Raw genomic sequence first — 19,934 nt, forward strand, 5'->3', positions numbered from 1 at the left:
TTTCATGTTGTCTTTCTTAAGAAAAATATCAGAATATAGTTGTTAACTATCTGTACTATTATTTTGTTACATTCTAAGTAAAAAAACAACCATAGTCATTTAATCTTTCTTTTTTTTAATTGCTTGATATATTGCAACTAAAACTGTACCTTAGTAAATACAGTGAACTATTTTGTATTTAGGTATTGACTTGGCTGATTGCAAGCACATACAAGACACCATAAACAAATCATTAAGTAAAACATAGTTTAATGTTTTGTAGTCATTTTTTCATTAATTTTTTTCTCAGCAGTAAAGTGAAGGTTACGTTACAACTCCTCAGGAAGAAGCACTGAACTCTCTTATTTTAATGGAGATGAATTCTACATTTCTGCCTTCAAATTCTGTTGAATACTGCTATCAAAATTTAACCAGATCCTGTATAAGGGTCTCCAGGTCTTCTAATGGTAAAACAGTGCTATACTGTGTTCTTGTTATGATCATGTTAACAAATGTGCTTGGAAATCTAGTCGTTATTGCTTCCATTTCACATTTCAAACAGCTTCATTCACCACACAATCTTTTGGTTCTATCACTGGCCACAGCTGATCTTTTGTTAGGATTACTGGTGCTCCCATTTAGCATGATCAGGACAGTGGAAACTTGCTGGTACTTTGGGCCAGATATATGTAGGACTCACAGTTCTGTAGATTTATTTTTTTGTACAGTGTCAATTTTTCATTTAGGATTTATTGCCGTTGATCGTTATTTTGCAGTATGTGATTCACTGCGTTATTCTAGTAAAATGAATAATAAAGTAATTAGCTACATCATACTGACTGGGTGGATACTAGCTGCAATATACAGTTATGGATCTATTCATTCAAAATCCAATGATGAAGGACTACTTTCTACGGTGCCCATGATGGCATGTGAAGGAAGCTGCTTATTACTTTTTAATAAGTTGTGGTCAATTGTTGATATTCTGACTTTTGTTTTACCTTGTTCTGCCATGGTGGTAATATATGCAAGAATTTACAGTGTTGCAAAAAGTCAAGCAAGGAAAATTCAAAATATGGACATCAAATCACAAACGACTGAAGAGAGTCAAGCTGGAAAGAAACGTAAACTAGAACAAAAGGCAGCTAAAACTTTAGGCATTGTAATGGGAGCATTTTTAGCTTGTTGGGTTCCTTATTTTACTACTACTGTAGTAGATGCGTTCTACAATTATCAGACACCAGCAGTCATATTTGATGGCTTTATATGGCTAGCTTACACAAATTCAGCGTTCAACCCATTGATTTATGGTTTTTTTTATCCCGGTTTCAGAAAAGCACTAAGGATTATTATTACTTGCAGAATATTCCACAATGACTCATCATTATTTAAGTTATATGCAGAGTAAATATACAGCTACCAAAACAAGATGGAAAGTAAGAAAAATACTGGCAAGCACTAACTACATTTGTATTGTATACCTTTTCTAAGAAAGCCATAAAATAGAAAGATAACTAAGTGATTGCAACTTAGTAATAAAATAATGTTTACTATGATTTTAACAGGAAATAAACAATTATTGTATAATATCTTTTTCCCTGTGTGGAAAGCTGTATCTAATAAATTTCTATACTGTTCACTTGTTACATGTTACATGCATATTATCCAAATAAAATGAAATCTGTACTATAATGGATTTAACAAAGGATTATTGTAGAATTTCTTTATTATTTAAATAAAACATTACTGTTTAATAATAAATAAATATTATTATATAATAAAAGTACTGCTATTACTAGTGTTATACAGGGTTTTTTGTAATTGAAAGAAGCAACAAAAGTTTGTTACAGTCTTCTTGTATAAAAACTAATGTACACATATGTGTTTTTCTAATCAGAACATCACAAAAATGTGCAGTCTGATTTTGTTGGTCAATTTTTCCCTGTATTAAAATGCCTACATATTTTATAGTAGTATAAAAAGTATAAAAAATAGAGAATTATTTGTTACATGCTGTATACAATAGAATGCAGTAAATAGCTGGGGAAAGTTCTAAGAGTTGTAGTTTACAGAGCTGATTGCTCAGATTTATTGGTTATATGCATGATTTGGTCAGCTTTTCATAATAAAACTAGCTTATCCACAGATAACGTTTAATTAACATACTGTTTGTGGAAGTAAAAATAAGCACCAATAATAATTAACAAAACAAGGTCTTTAATTATAACCTTGTAAGACAGTTCATTCTTAATGCATGGACACCCTCATTGTGAACCTTAGAAATGTTATACAGGTACATGCATGACTAGAAGCAAAAACAGGATACTTAATGTCACGCCCAGACATTGTGTTTTCCAGGGCTTCAAACACTGGGTATTGTATCACAGCACACAGGATAGAAAGAACGCAGACTGACCCTGTCGGTAGTAATATTGCCAGTTAGGCAAATACATTTGAATATTATTACTTAACATTCCACATCTTATATAATCATCACTAGCCTTAAGAATCTAATGTAAAAAATTGCATTTGTTTAAAGATACTGTGTGTATATTCATATGTCTTGTGTACATATTGTATATATTGTGTTTATTTAATTTTTCTTTTTTTTCAGTATCTGAAAAAATGTATGGCAGTCTAATCTTGCTATTATATAGATTATTCCATGTTTTGAACCATTTTAGTAAAATTTTTCCTAGGATCATTTTTAATGAAGAGAATACAAATGTTCTGCATGCAATATATAAAATATTTGGTATACAGTACATGTTCCCAAAGCCTAAGCTTGCATAAGTTACATTGCCAAAAACAGATTTTTCATCCTTTTTTTGTGTCGGTGATTATTGTAGTTTTGTTGCTAATGATTATGCTGAATTGATTCATTAATTTTTACTTTCATCAAACATCCTAATGTATAGCTGTTCAGATGCCTGATAAGTAAGATATAAAATTGATAAAACAGAAATTATATGATTGTATAGTGCAATAGGATAATTGATTTTTATGCTAAGACAATTTCAGGTAAATGTATATTTTGTTCTTTAATCAAAACAAAATGAACATATTTTATTAATTGGACTTTCATCTCATTTACTTAGAAAAACTACTACCTAATAACCCAAAAACTGATCATTCATAATGCTTGTTGTCGAAGCATGGCCATCAACGACATCACCTTTTCAGTAACATTTTTTGTCCTAACTGCTCAATTCAATGATTTAAGATTTTATTTTATTTTTAAATCTGTTTTTGCATATAAATAATTATTCTGTTTTTCAATTTCTGTTAAAAATGCCTATGCTTTGTTTAATAAAACTGTAATTGTCCACCCATTTTCCAACCCGCTGAATCCGAACACAGGGGTCTGCTGGAGCCAATCCCAGCCAACACAGGGCACAAGGCAGGAACCAATCCCGGGAAGGGTGCCAACCCACCGCAGGACACACACAAACACACTCAGGCCAATTTAGAATCGCCAATCCACCTAACCTGTATGTCTTTGGACTGTGGGAGGAAACCGGAGCGCTGTGGGAGGAAACCCACGCAGACACGGGGAGAACATGCAAACTCCACGCAGGGAGGACCCGGGAAGCGAACCTGGGTCCCCAGGTCTCCCAACTGCGAGGCAGCAGCGCTACCCACTGCGCCACCGTGCCGCCTATAATTGTCAAGTTGTTCAATCATTCAAGTATAATGTGCCTCACGTAATATTTGATTCAAGCAATAACTGTGAAACTCTGGAACAAATTCAAAATACTGGATACCATTATCAAGTTGTGATATGCAATTATATGTTGCCTGTTATTCAATCCTGGAATTGATAAGAAGCATTGTGTATTTCATTTCACTTAATTTCAGTTCTGGTATTCTTTACCCTTAATACAGCTCTTTTAATGCTTATAATTTTGATATATTTTTATTTAAGTAAATATACAACTTTATTCATATGAAAGTAATATTTTTATACCAAAAATGAAACTTTTTTTCAATAATATTCAGAAAATATTCTTGAGTAATATACAGTACATTACTATTTTGGGAGAATCAAAAGGTTATGAAACATACCAAAAAATAAGCTTCAGGTTAATGTGCTGATCTGAAGAATAGGCTACTTCATCTAGTTTCTTATCAAGGTGAAAGATATATGATGCTTGATTTGAAAAATAATTTGGTGTGTGGGCATTAAGAAGCAATGTTAATAGAAGATTAGCTGAAGTGAGCAATACATTATCATAGTCAGATGTGCAATAATGCATATAAGAGCATAGCCTTTCCCATATGCAGACTCTCAAAATCAAATGTTGGTTTTATAAGTATGACTACTAATGTTAGCTCTGTGCTAATACTTAGCACTCTGCTTTAAATCTTTTTATACTTCTGGGAACAGCTTGGAATGGCCCTCCTGTCTTAGAGTTATTCTTGAGCTTAGTTCTGATGCTGTTTACTGATTATCACTGGAGTGAAACTGATCAAGTATAAAAACTGTGTGAGTCTGGTAATTTAATGTGGAATACCACAATGCACTCAAATCAGGAAAGTTGGTTGATTAATGTTTCATTGCCAAATAACAGAAATGGCAGCTGCTTTTCATAATGGTTTTAATCAAGCACAACAAACTATGTTTAATTAGACTTAATTTAATAATATGGTAATTAGTTTGCAAGGCAGCAGTATCTCTTTGTAACTTTATGCTAAGCTCTTGATAATGACTTTTAAATCTCTACCTTTTATTCAGGATCACATTTCTCACAAATGCAAATAAAAATTGCTTTGTTTGGTACTGTTCTATTCATTCATTGTTAATCTCTGCTTGCTGCTTTTCAAATAATTGCCTGTCAATGCCACTTAAACTGTAAAACTGCCTACAGATTTTTGATCGCACTAACGGTTGCAGGTGTATGCCCGCAGTCCCCTGAGAATTTCTGAACTTTTTTGTACTTAATACTAAAAAATAAATAAAGGTATACAATTCTGAAGCAACCCAACAATGATAAAAACTTTTTTAAACTGGTATTTGATTAAAATAGATTTTTTTTTTAATCTATGCATTGTATTTTCAATATAGCCTATGTTAATTCTATATTTCTACATTTCTTATACTGTGTATTATGCAGTAAGGGTACAGTTAGCTCAGTTATATCACACTTTAATAATTAAAATATATCTGCATTGATTTTTTCTCCACTTCTCTGAAGCCCATTAGTGTTTTATGACTGCATGCTATGATCACTTTTTAATGTATACTTTGATTTCAATACTTTTCCATCATTCATTCATTTTCCACCAGTTATTCAAAGTGCAGGGGCAACAGTCTTACAAGTGAGGCCCAAATGTCCTTTTCTCCAGCCACACTTGCTAACTCATGCTGTTGGATCCCAAGGCATTCCCAGGCCAAATGGAAGATATAATTCTACCAGTGAGCCCTGGGTCTTCTTTTGGGTCTCCCCCCAGCTGGTCGTGCCCTTAAAACCTTAACAGGGAGGCATCTGTATCAGATGCACAAACAACCTCGACTGGTGCTTCTTGATGAGGAGGGCCAGCGGCTCTAATCTGAGCCTCTCCCATATGTCAGCATTTCTCACTCTATCTCTAAGTGAGTGTCTAGCCACACTGCGGAGAAAGCTCATTTTGGCTGCTTGTACCTGCAATCTCATTTTTCAGTCATCACCCAAACCTTATGACCTATGGAAACTTTAATATGCAAACACAGTCTTAATAAGTGTCATTACAAAGCATATTACATATAAAAAACTTATTTAACATGGAATTCTGTGTTTTGTCATTCTGAAAAATGAGTGTAATGCAGTTTGATTCTTTTATGATTAATGTTATGTTTGAAATTTACAGTCAGATTGTTATAGGTTTTTACAACCAAAATAGGAATATACATTGCATGGTAGGCAGGCAGTGTGATGTAGTGGTTAAGGCTTTAGACTTCAAATCCTGAAGTTGTGGGTTCCAGTTCTGCTACTGACATTGTGTCACCATGAGCAAGTCACTTGACCTGCCTGTGGTCCATTTGGAAAACCAAAGAAAGCATCAGTCAAATAAGTAAATTGATAGTGCTTTGTGGCATACAGCAGCCCCACAGAAATAGTGTTTTGTTGAGGATTCCTTTAACAGATAAGATACAGTATGCATCACAGTTATTAAAATGAGTCCTTTGCATTCATGAATGGCCTATGATAAAAGTATATAATATTTATAAAATATATACAATAAAACACTATACCACTATTGGTTATCAAGATATTATTGGCAATAATCACATCATTATTGCACTCTATAAAAACTGTTTTACCTTTTTGTTATGTCATTAATAACAAAGAATTCACTTTTACTGTGACCGCATATTTTCTCCACAGCACTCAGGATGCTCTTGACAAGAACTTTGTTTTTTATGTTCACTTGCCACTTCTACAAATCATTCATTAATAGTGCTAATTAACATGTAATTAATTTGGATACATTAAAGATATGTGTCAGTGATTAAAAAAATCACATGGACTAGTAGCATACCCTAAGGGATATTACTTCATACGCTAATATTCTTGGGTTTACTAATGCATTCATCTTCAACAAGTACACAGCTACATACACTCTGTGACAAAAGAAAGTATGCGTCCAAAAACAGAAAGCCGTTAATCTGCATGAAGATCAGTGTAAAGAAGATGTGACAAATAAATGAAGCAAAGGCTAGAACCTGATTGACTGACAAGTATGGTTATACATGGTGAATAGAAAACCAGCAGCTGGCAATACAAACTGCTGTGCTCTTTAATTAGGAGACATACTGTTGCCAAATGACGTCCTATGGCACATCTAGCTTTGCACTGTACAAATGAAAGGTGAGATCGGAAAAAAAAAACAAATGCGGTCACTGACTACAACCACATGAAGGTATGCGAATGAATATAATGTCGCATTAGTGCAACAATGTTTTCTGAAATGTACTATACAGGTCATAAAATGAATTATTCTAAATGTCAAATACAGTAATCCCTCCTCCATCGCGGGGGTTGCGTTCCAGAGCCACCCGCGAAATAAGAAAATCCGCGAAGTAGAAACCATATGTTTATATGGTTATTTTTATATTGTCATGCTTGGGTCACAGATTTGCGCAGAAACACAGGAGGTTGTAGAGAGACAGGAACGTTATTCAAACACTGCAAACAAACATTTGTCTCTTTTTCAAAAGTTTAAACTGTGCTCCATGACAAGACAGAGATGACAGTTCTGTCTCACAATTAAAAGAATGCAAACATATCTTCCTCTTCAAAGCAGTGCGTATCAGGAGCACAGAATGTCACATAGATAGAGAAAACAATCTCTAGCAAACAAATCAATAGGGCTGTTTGGATTTTAAGTATGCGAAGCACCGCGGCACAAAGCTGTTGAAGGCGGCAGCTCACACCCCCTCCGTCAGGAGCAGGGAGAGAGAGAGAGAGAGAGAGAGAGAGAGAGAGAGAGTTTGTTTTTCAGTCAAAAATCAATACGTGCCCTTCGAGCTTTTAAGTATGCGAAGCACTGTGCAGCATGTCATTTCAGGAAGCAGCTGCACAAAAGATAGCAACGTGAAGATAATCTTTCAGCATTTTAGATGAGCGCTCGTATCGTCTAGGTGTGCAAACAGCCCCCCTGCTCAATCCCCATACGTCAGGATCAGAGAAAGTCAGAGCAAGAGAGAGAGAAGAGTAAGCAATCTAGCTTCTCAGCCATCTGCCAATAGCGTCCCTTGTATGAAATCAACTGGGCAAACCAACTGAGGAAGCATGTACCAGAAATTAAAAGACCCATTGTCCGCAGAAATCCGCGAACCAGCAAAAAATCCGCGATATATATTTAAATATGCTTACATATAAAATCCGCGATGGAGTGAAGCCGCGAAAGGCAAAGCGCGATATAGCGAGGGATCACTGTATCCCACTGCCTCTCTCTTTTGTCAGTGCAGCTTTGACATCATGGATCAGAAGAACACTCAAGAATAAAACTGAATAAATAAAAATTTCACATCCACAATCATTCTCAGTCACGCACACCACTCACACCCACGTCCACCATTTTTCCAATACCAGTCCCGTTCACGCAAAAGATCTGACACTGTTTTCAAATAAAGAGGTGGTATAACAAAACATGTTTGTTATACCATGTCTTTATTTGAAAACAGAGTCAGATCAAGGGTTTGGGGGGTGGTTGTGGGAGCATGAACATGATTGAGAGAATAAATTTACACTGGCTGTTACAGACGCAAATTAAATGCATGTTTTTATTCTATTATGTTAACAATAAGAGCAGCTCACTACTCAAAACGGTAATTTTGGGAGGCAACCGGTATCAAACCAGCGATCTATTGATTAGGAGTCAACAGTTCTTACCTCTGCACCACACAAGGTATCATATCAATAGTCTACCCCAACCTGCTTTCTTTTTCTTCAGTTACATTTTTGAATAAAAGTGCACATGTTTTGTTATACTTGTACCTTTTGTGAAATTGTTTATTTGATATTTGGACTTCAGGCTTCACACATTATACACTTCATTTGTACATTTTGTCAATAACTACTTAAACATGAGAAATGTTTCTGTTTTAACTATGTGTTTACATAAATTGTTGTAGACATGGAACACACATGAAATGTATGCATTCCAAATGACGATATATTATTTACCCTCCACAACTCCAGGCACTTCACTCCAAGATAAACACTGAGCACTGAGAACCTTCTTTGCGAATTGAGCTGCAGCGGTGGGCGGGGGGATGGGATAGCAGGCTGCTTGATGCTTGTGCTGATCGACTCAAAAGATGCTGGAGGAGAGGAGTGAAGGAATTTAAGGTGGGCCAGGATTAAGAGTTTTTTCGTAGGGTTCGGGAATTCTAGTTTTAAACAACATCTGTTACTAGCAAGGAGTGGATTCTAATTAAGCAATCAGTTTGGAACAAAAACCTGAAACCATTACGACCCTCCACAATTGACACTGCAGAGTCCTACTGTCGACAATGAAATGCTTAGCCAAATACATAGGTGACACAATGCCCAAACATCCTCTCTGTCTTCTTGTTGTTCTAAGCTAGTTGGATCATTTTGGACAATTAAAACTATTAAATCTGAATTGCCAACATACACCAGCTGAAGTCAATAGGGTGTATTCTTGAGTCATTCTGAGCACAAATGATATAATGAATGCCAAAATAAAAATAATACATACAGAATAAGCACAGCATACAGGGAATTATAGACTTTAGATATAAAACAAAGGTAAACTAACACCAAAACGTACAGCCACGCTGGCTCTAAATACATAGATGTTATACATAGATTATTGGGAGTTAGCTTGTGTTTCCAGAAATAGAATGGACTTCACTTTCCACCCTTTGACTCACTCTTTGAGGCCTGTTCAACCTTCTACTAGACTTAAGTGGATCCATAAACCTTTTTAAAATTATTTGTAATTGTTACACCAATACAAACAAAGTGCACAGAAACAAATGAGAAGTAGAATTACTAACAGAGCCAAACAATTGTCCCTCTCCATCAGGATTATGAGGTGTGATGTTATAAACGAAGACTGCAGCACACATGATGACTAGGGGGCTGTTACAAACACAAAATACACATGGGAAAGTTAAACTTGGTTTAAGCTACGATAACTGTTTTAGTTTTCAAAAAAGATAATGATGGTAATGGGGATAACCAATATTCGACAGTCAATAATGAGTAATATAGAAGAAAAAAAACTACAGAAACACATGAATTAAAAATGAACACATTCATCACAACTTAGGATAAGTCCTCATTAGTAATATAAATGTTAATCTTTAATGAAACATTTTGAAAGACATTAAAACAAGTTAATAATTCTGCAAAAATACTTGCATATACAAAGACTTTTCACCCACTAGGTCCACCATTTACAGTATGTGTTAGCTATATAACCCACTAGTGAAAACTCATTTGGAGCAGTACATGCAGTCTTGGTCACAAGGCTACAAAAATACTGCACTAAAGAATGTCTAGAAAAAAGAGACTAGGCTGATTCTGTGACTGTACAGTATGATTTATGAGGAAAGACTGAAAGAGTTGAACCTTTCAGTTTAAGTAAATATAGGCTAATAGGCTACAGCACTGATTTTTTAAAAATTATTAAATAAATTAGTAGAGTAGGTGTTACTTTAAAATGTGTTCTTTAACAAAAACATGGGAACAAAGATGGAAAGTCATTAAATGTACACAGAACCATACAAACATGGAATAAATTAGAAAATAGTGGCGGACACTAGGAGTTTAGGGATGTAAAAACTCAATGTTATTTGGAAAAGATGGATGAATAGGATTTTCTAGTTTTTGTTGGGATGAATTATTTGTAATCATAAAAGTTGTTCTAATGATGCTGAATAATATGAAATACCAGGACTTCCTCCACTTCATTCATAGCACTGCTTTATCTGCTCTGACAAATTAGTCTTTTTCTGACAGTCTCTCTCTCTCTCTCTTAACATCAGTTTTATTCTTTGTTATATGAACTTGCCCTTTTAACTCATGTATGCCTCTGTTGGCTTCTGACAAGTATGTGTGGGCACTGCAGACAGTACATTCTGTCTTAGCTCCTTTTGCATCCCGAATACAGCGTTCATAAATTTCATAATGATTCTAAATTTTTGAATAAGCCTGTCTTGCATTGTATTTAATAAATGTTTAAAGTTACTCCACTACTTTTTGACTGTCTCTTTACTTAAAAATGTATCCCAATTACCTTCCCAAATGTCAATGTTTATACATATGCTGTATTAAAATGTGAAAAGAGGCTTTTCATATCTGGACATATGTAACAATCTCCTAGTGCTCACAAGGGGTGATGAAACCATGTATAAAAAACTAAATGCACTCTGTTACGGGCATAAAAAGACAGCCATTTCACGGCATAATTGTACCTCAAGTTAATTTTCAAGAAACAAATCTGCCTGTTACTGTTGTAATTACAAAAATGAAACCACATTTTTCCCAAAATGGAGATATCTGAATCTATCTGTGTCAATTTAGAATCACTAAGAATGTGAAACAAAACAAGGGCTCCTGCAGTAAACCAACACACACAAGGATCATACATACTGTACATTTGCCACAATGAGATATCAAATAATTGTATAGGGGATTGCGCAACATATAGCCACTTAAGTGTTGCTACCAATTCAGATAGTCAAGTTGGTGTTCTATCATCCTCCAAAGAACAAGCGATTCCTGCCTTAGCCAGTCATACCAAAATGAGTTAAATTTACTTACTGTTTAGGCTTTTAACCACAGGCATGTATCCTGCAACAAAGCAATTTCACTTCAGCATGTTTATATGAGTAAACATCTAGTTTACAGTTCATATTTTGCTGGTTCCAACTGCTAATGTTTACTAAAGATGGCCATTTTCCCATATTTAAGAAAGAGATACAAATCATTTAGTCTAATGTATTGAAAAAATAAATCATTATCTCAGCGATTCATTTACTCATTACAAGAAACAATCATTTGACATCTAGACTTCTCTGGAGTAGGCATATTTGTCACGATTGTGGACAATAAGGCAAAACTGCATTAATGCATTTTATTCAAAGGGTGTATCATCTTGAGGACCCCATATCAAACAATACAAATTCATATACTCATATGGTTACAACACTATACTCCTTGATTCATCAGCTTATTGATCACCTTGAGCTGATATAACTTAAAGTAATCATTTTCTTTTATTAGCCACTTACATTGTATTGAGGGAATCTGGACCTCTTCTATTTACAACACTGCATCAGCTAATTGATGTTTTAAGTCTTTAATTTATGTACAGATCCTTTATGGTTCCACCACAGCCTCTTAAGTGGCTGAGGCTTAAACCTGGAATAAGCTATTCCAAAATTTTGATTCTTTTTTTAAACTATTCAGTTTTATACTTGCTACTATTTGAGAACCATTGGCGACAGCTGGCCTCATATATTCCTTAAATACTATTATATAAAAACAAGTTCATGATGGACTCAATAATTGTGTGGTGTCCCATACAGTATATAGTGCATATATTTGAAAACCATTTCAAGTGTGCAGTAACTGCAGGAAAGGTGTGTCTTGTCATGTTACTATTCTTTTTCATGACAAGATGGATAAGGTGCTTTTAGAGTATTCAATTTGGAGATCTGAGGTTTGTATATGTTTCGTTTGCTGATGATTTGTCCTCTTGGTTTTACCCTGCTGTAATTGCCATGCACTAAAATGGTTTAAAGTAGAATGTGACACAGTTGAAATAGGATTCAGTAACTCCAATCAACAGTTTCCTCTCACAATGGTATACTTTGTGCTCTGCAACTAGGGAAAGAACAACTGTAAAAACTTTTTAAGACTGAGTAGTGAATTGATGCATTGGTCGTGATATTGTGGGAATTGCATAAAATACTAATGGCATTCTTTTGATTTAGCAGACAATCTACATCCTTATCCTCATCGAAAGTTATCAACTTTGGGAATTATTAATATTACCCTTATTATTATAAATACAAGTATCAACTTCCAAAGTTAAGATCACATAAAACGTTATTTGGCTAACGCTCCATATTAAGAAGGCCTGAGGAATCAATTGAAGTATTTTGGCATTTAGTAAGAACATGATTAGTACATTCCATATGAGAACTAAACTTAGACACAGGACAGCCAGGAGAGATATATCTGTTAGATGACCTAGGAAATACCCAAAATCCACTGGACACTGTTAAACAGCACAGGATAGAGAAACCAGCAATTTTATCACAACAAAATCTTCATTGTAACAGAAAGTATCAAAAATGAGAGAAAACTTTGTTAATGTTAGATGTTCCCTCACCTGCACATTTGTAACTGTTCATTTCAATTAAATATTGTTTTAATTTTTATTTATTTTGAAAGATATGGAAGCCGAGAGAGGACATGCAATATCGTTATTGTTTTAAAATTGTCTCTTCGAGATAACAGACTAATTTTATCAAGATTTTGAGAAAACAAACTTTGTTTTCTCGAGATAATGGAATAATTTTATTGAGATGTTGACAAAAACGAAAATTTGTTTTCTTGAGATAACGGAATAATTTTATTGCGATCTCAAGAAAATGAAACTTAACCTCAGGCTCACTTAGATTTTGACACCTATACAGCTGAAGCCTTGCTAACCGTCTCCTTAAATGACAGACACTAATGTTATTTTATTCTAAACTAAGGCATAAACATATTTCAGCCTGTGTCAGACCTTAATTGAACAAAAATGTGACGCTCTGATGGATACAGTTCTGCTCTTCTCCCATTTCAAACAGGACGTGGCTTCAATAAGCTAAACATTAAATATAAGATACAATTATTTCATAATTTCGAGAAAATAAAATATTTTGTGTTATCAAGATCTTGAGGAAACAACTTAACAAAATAACGATATTGCACGTTCTCTCTTGGCTTCCGTAGAAAGACATTAAATTTCCTATTAATACTCTAATGTAAATTCTACTTAATGTACACTTAAGTAAAGGTAATTATTTTTGGATTTGAAAAACAAACAGATCTTAACTTAGCATGATTAACTTAGAAACAATTTTCTCTACCACCAATTTTCTTCCCGATTTTCTAAATTTTTTAAATTTTTCTTTACACTTTTTTACAGTGTTTGGTTTAACAAAATATGCTTAATCTCTTTTTTACCTAGCATATGAATTTCACTTCTTCATGAAAAGCAATGCAGAAATAATTTAATTGCAGCCTTTTACATCAACCTGAGCAGAATATTCTTCTTAGCAGTATGAAATTAGAAAGTAAGTTATTTAATGAGCAATATTGTTCAATACTTTTTTGAGAATTCCCAGCACACTACAGGGACAATGAGCTTGTCACAGCCAACCAATTTTAGTCTGCATGTCGCATATAAAAGAGTGCATCACAAACGCACATCGCATTAAAAGAAATATTGCAGGGAGTCACATTCACTTGCCAGGTAAAACCTTTGTTTCTTTTTGCTTGTCATTCTGTTTTCTTGAACTTCAAAAAAAAGGAAAAGACTTATTTTTTGTTCTTTTTTGTAGAGAGGTTTTATAATTGCCTTCAAAAATCCATATAAAAGTATATATAATATATATTTAGAGCCATATATATATATAGCAAAATCCACAGACAGATGTTTTCCATGTATTGCAATTACTAAATGATAATTATATCTTAATATTGCCTGTATTTACCTACACTACAGAATATTGGTAGCACTACTTGACCCTGCTCAGAAAGGTAAAAAAAAGAATATGCACCTGATTGTTTTAAACTGTATAAAATACTGTTTTAAAGATTATGTTTCAATACACTGGAAATAAAAGTCTGGTAATTTGGGTTGCATTATTGTGATTTATGAAATTTACAAACAAATCAAATAGATGACACAAGCTATTTGCTTTATATTTATTTGCAGAATATTATACTTTCAATCTCAATACAGTCAAAAATAAATTGTTAGAAATTAGGGAGTCAGATTGTACCATATTTATACAATCGCGAATGTGCATATTTTGATTGCATGTTGATTATTTATACATTTTTAGTATTACAGTATATTATTTGAAAAGTCCTTTTGTATGTATTCATTTTTCAAAAGCATTCTTTTATTTTTTTTTTTAACTGTGTATGGCTTCCTATCTCACTACATTAATTATTCCTTTTCTATATTTCCTTTGATTCCTTACAAACTATCCTGCAGTATAGTCATAATTTATGTTTATTCATTTCATAAACATTACACAATTTTTTTTCACGGTTGCCTTACTTTAAAGGTCTGTAAGTATGAAAATATATATAATACTCATATATATATATTACTAATACCAAAATGTTTAGTTGTACTAATATGTTTAATTCTAACTCTAAAACAGATGTTAATAATTTTCACATTGTAATTTTATTATATTTTAGATAGAGGGCAGTAGAATACCAAAGCATACATATTTTTTAGAGCCATTGTGTTTAATATGTGCATTTCTTAAATCTAACAAAATCTATTATTTGAAGTTATTTTGGATTATTTTTCTGACACAGAAGAAAGTGTATAGTTAACATGGCTCTAAGTGAAATTACACCAGTATTTAAGTCTTTTTATACTTTTTTATTTTATTATTGATTTGTTTATTTCTTTTGGCTATTTATTTTTCAGATAAATGGGAAAACAGAAAGAAAAGTAGAACAATAAACAGCCACATACTAGAATCTTCATTTTTTAAAGATGGACCCAACGGAATACTGTTATGATAACTTGAATAAATCCTGCGTCAAAGTTTCTAGGTCTGTTGGGATGAAAACTGCAATGTATTTAGTAATTTTGCTAATTGTACTAACAACAATATTTGGAAATCTCCTTGTAATTGTTTCCATCTCTCATTTTAAACAGCTTCATTCTCCACACAATCTACTTGTACTGTCTTTGGCCACTGCTGACCTCTTGTTGGGACTATGTGTACTTCCATTTAGCATGATCAGGACTGTTGAAACCTGTTGGTATCTTGGATCTTTCTTTTGTAGGCTCCACACTTGCATTGATTTATTCTTTTGCACAGTTTCAATCTTCCATTTAGGCTTTATTGCTATTGATCGCTATTTTGCGGTGTGTGATCCCTTACGTTACTCAAACAAAATAAGCATTGGAGTAGTCTGCTGTTTTATAGCAATTGCTTGGGTGATGTCAGCTTTTTACAGTTTTGGGTTAATCTTCTCTAAAGCCAATGATGAAGGTCTGGAAAATGTAGTTCCCATGTTAACATGTGAAGGTGGATGTATAATCCAGTTCAATAAACTTTGGTCTCTGTTGGATGCCTTGACATTTGTCATACCTTGCTTTGGAATGATTTGTATATATGCACAGATATTTAATGTAGCAAGGAAGCAAGCAAGGCAAATTCAAAGCAGGGACTTTAAAAAATTTTCTTTGGAAGAAAGCAAACAAAGGGCCAAAAGGAAAAGAGAGCAAAAGGCAGCGAAAACTTTAGGTATTGTGATGGGGGTATTTCTTGTATGCTGGTCACCATATTTTACTGATACTGTGGTTGATGCTTACAATAATTATCAGACTCCAACAACTGCTTTTGATGGTTTGATTTGGCTAGCATACAGTAATTCAACTTTTAATCCTTTAATTTATGGCTTTTTCTATCCATGGTTCCGAAAAGCATTAAAGCTCATCATTACTTTTAAAATATTCCAATCTCATTCTTCACTCATACAACTGTACAAAGAATAATTTTGCCAAAGGGTTGAATAATTCTACATATTAAAAACACATTTGATTCAAACTGTTAAATAATTCCAGGCATTAACAACATAGTTAATCTCAAAATTAAAAAAGAAAGGTGTAGAGTATTTATAAAGGGACAACACATGCCGCATAAAACACAAAACCTGGAGTAAAAAGATACCTCAAGGACATACCAGTGTATTTGATATGCTAAGGAAACAAGTTTGGCTTTTTAATTATTAAGTAATTAATGACGTTACTATTTGACAGTATAAACCCTCTCCTTGGTTAGGTATTTAACAAACAAAAAATAATAAAATCAACCAATGTTTACTACTTAGGTTGGTTCTAATGTAGTTATGCCTTAGCTGTCTAGCAGCCCAAAGAACTAGATTTGGATTTCCCATCTGGTCAATATTTGTGTGAAGTTTGTATACGCACAGAATGTCTTTGGGCACTCCTTTCACATCCAGACTGTGACAGGTGGCCATGGCCATTGCCCAGCTGGGACACCAGCTGGATGGAAGGATTGGGGAAGAGACCACCCAGATGGTACTGCCTTCCCGAGCACGCTAATGGGCAGCTCTCTTGGGTGGCTGTGGCACTATGGATTCCCTTTTGGCATGCCAGGGAGAGGTATAGAACCCTACATTGGGTTTCCTTCATACCTGGGAGTGGTTCTGGTTAATTCTGATGAGCCACCTAGAGCCCTTCCAGGTGTAACATAAAAGGAGCTGCCTCACTCCATTGAAGGAACCAGAGTCGGGAGGGGGGAGGATGAAGCTTGCAAGGAGGAGTGGAAGTGGAAGGACTGAGGGACAGAGAAGAGAACCAAGGACTGTGAATTGTGCTGGGTGTTATTGCTGCATTATATTGTGCTGCACTTCCCCAAGTAAATAAACGTGTGTTATTGGTGCTGAAACTCACGTCTCTGTCTGTCTGTATTGGGATTGGGGCGGATGGAGCAACCCTGCTTCCTACAAGAGACAGCACACATTAATCCAATCCAAATCCAATCCAATTTGTGTTAATGCATTGCAATACCCTGGCATCCTATTCACGTCTGGTTCACTCCTTAATGATACCTGGATAAGGTTTTTTAAGCTCAGATGAAAACAAAATCAATTTATAAAAGTCTTCCTTGATTAAATTTTAAAACACTTAATATAAATATTCATGTTTATATTTTAATGCCACTTATCAAATCAGAGGTTTTGTGAGCTCTGTAAATAAAAGTAATGTATATTATCCATGTACAGTAATTACAGTTGTAAAGATTCTATTTTTTGTATACTTTTCAGTGTGTCTGGTTTTTTTAATGGCTCAGACAATCCCCATGATATACAGTAAATATCCTTTATGTATATATTTGAGCATACATTTATTTACATGTATAAAGTGTTTCTGTTCCCTGTATTCTAGTGTGGTGTTATTATCAATTTCGCTGTTATATTTTAATTAACTTGTATTAATTTATATAAACTCTTTTGTTTTTATTTTTTCACCAAATATTATTGCAAAATAAATAAATAAAAGGATGATTTATTAAAGGCTGATCGATTGTTTCAGGCTATAAAGAGTATCTTCTTTGAATGTAGCAGAACTAGAAAAGTATGCATTTTGATGTGTACAGCAAAACTTGGCTTTTAATCTTGGTGCTGTCCAGGTTTGTATTTGGACTCGTGCTGGATATATGTGTAGTAGGTGTTAGTATGTTTTATTTTCTTCACAGTTCTTTTCCATTGCTGATTTGCATTACTAAGTGTAGCTCCAACAGCAGGTCTATTGACACCCCAATATCAACCCAAGTAGACTGAGTGCATGTGTATGGATTTGGTTATGTGTTACCTACAAGCTATTCACTAGAACCTCAGACAAAAACAGCAGCTACCATGAGAAGTATGAAAAACAGCAAGAGTTGTTCATTAAAAAAACAAATCTTATCTGTTTTTCAATAAGATTATCTTTTATTTTACTTTTATGGTATATTCAGTCTCATTTCTGTATAATGCTGAACACTGTACAAATTAGCAAGGAGAAATTTTGCTTGGAATTGAAGAGCAATTAACATAAGTAGACTTAAGTAGATGTTTAGTTCTAAATCAAGACAGAAATTTCTGTATTTAACTCTATCAAATACCAACATGTTACAAGTGTGGATGCTTGAGCTAACTGGTACTGAAGGACAGCCAATACACTAGCTCAATCTGTCCTGGATGTCCTAAGTCAATCTATCCTGGCAACAGAGTTATTTCATATGGTATAATAGGGACAGCACAGACCTCTAGAGCAGGGCTATTTAATTAGAAATTCAGTTGGGCCAGATTTTCAAACCAAGACATTTAACTGGACCAGACATTTTCAGCAGTCGGTAATTAGCAAGTAATAGCACATTTTAAACCAACACAAATGAATGTATTGAAAAGCACGTACTGTTTATTCATTGTTTTTCTTTTAAATTAGGTCACATCTAACTCAGGCACATCAAAACGTGAATTAGAAAACAATAAAAGGCTATAACTGAACAGAATCTGAGGTATTAGCAATATTTTTTTTCCACTTTTGAAATAAAACAATAAACATTTTGGTCATATCTGACCTAGGCACATCTCAAAGTGCATAAAGACAAAATAGTGCACAGTATTATCAATAACATATAATTCCCTTCTGAAAAAATAAACATTTTGCTCATATCTAACCTAGGCACATCTCAAAGTGCATTATGTGAAAAATGTGCACTGTATTAGCAATGACATTTGTTTACCTTTTCAAATAAAATAAATATTTTGGTCATATATGATCCAGGCACATGACAAAGTACATTTAATAACATGAAAAAGAACTATCAATGCTATTACAGTTACCAGTGCACAAACCCATAACAAGTGATAACCGTGACTAGCACGCATGACTGCAATATCTACTGCACACAGTGGGAACATTGGTTTGTTTTAAATCACCACAAATGTGATTAGCAGTGCCTTTTTTGTAAACAAAAAGGTGGCGGTATGCATATGTTGTGTTAAGATCAAGTTAGAGGTACTGTGAAGATATATAGAGGCCAAGAATCCTCGTGCTACAAGTTTTGCTTCTATGGTGAGAAAACATAAGATTTAAAATTTGAAATCAAGAAATCGTCAAGTATAATAACAACTTATTACATTTATATAGCGCTTTATAAAGTCCGCGCAGGCAGGACCCAGTACTCAAACCCATGATCTCCTTATTGCAAGGCAGCAGCATTACCATTACACTGCCTGCGTAGATCTGCTGTACTGCATAATACTGTGCTTGATTATTTCCAAAATCGAAGAATATTAACTATAGATTAATAAAAAGCTCTACATCTGCAAAAAAGTGTTATGTAGTCTAGCAAAGCAATTAGTGCTGAATTTGATTGAGTTTTAATTAATATTCAAAACTTTTGCATGTTTTCTTCAAATGCAGTCTTTCTAATTTGTTCTTTGTGTTGAGTGTCAATGGCTGTTCATCACCCACGTAACAGCTATGAATCCACAGGATCGAAGCATATGAGTGGAGGGCCAACCAATCATATGAAGAGAACTGTAGAGTCAGTGCTGCTTTGGAGTAACAATTATATTAATTTATGAAAAGCCATGTTTGCATTCACTTGATGAAACTGGAATACAACTAAGACTCAGCACACAATTGATTATAGAATCATTTAATATGTA

At 34.1% G+C, this 19,934-nt stretch overlaps 2 protein-coding genes across 2 annotated transcripts in view; both read left to right on the plus strand.

Moving 5' to 3' along the window:
• The first annotated feature begins 349 nt into the window (after window positions 1-349).
• On the plus strand, window positions 350-1,451 carry LOC114649487 (trace amine-associated receptor 13c-like). The gene has a single exon (XM_028798976.2). The coding sequence runs from the start codon at window positions 350-352 to the stop codon at window positions 1,385-1,387; it is 1,038 nt and encodes a 345-aa protein (XP_028654809.1). The 3' UTR covers window positions 1,388-1,451.
• Window positions 1,452-15,234: 13,783 nt separating this feature from the next.
• The window catches only part of LOC114649488 (trace amine-associated receptor 13c-like), a gene marked incomplete at its 3' end in the record, with an annotated part of 5,788 nt that continues 1,088 nt past the window's right edge, over window positions 15,235-19,934 (plus strand). Inside the window, exon 1 of the mRNA XM_028798977.1 lies at window positions 15,235-16,187. Coding sequence (XP_028654810.1) covers window positions 15,235-16,187 — 953 coding nt within the window. The remainder of the gene's footprint in view (window positions 16,188-19,934) is intronic.

The sequence above is a fragment of the Erpetoichthys calabaricus genome, chromosome 3, assembly GCF_900747795.2.
Source record: "Erpetoichthys calabaricus chromosome 3, fErpCal1.3, whole genome shotgun sequence".
Taxonomy (NCBI): Eukaryota; Metazoa; Chordata; class Cladistia; order Polypteriformes; family Polypteridae; genus Erpetoichthys; species Erpetoichthys calabaricus.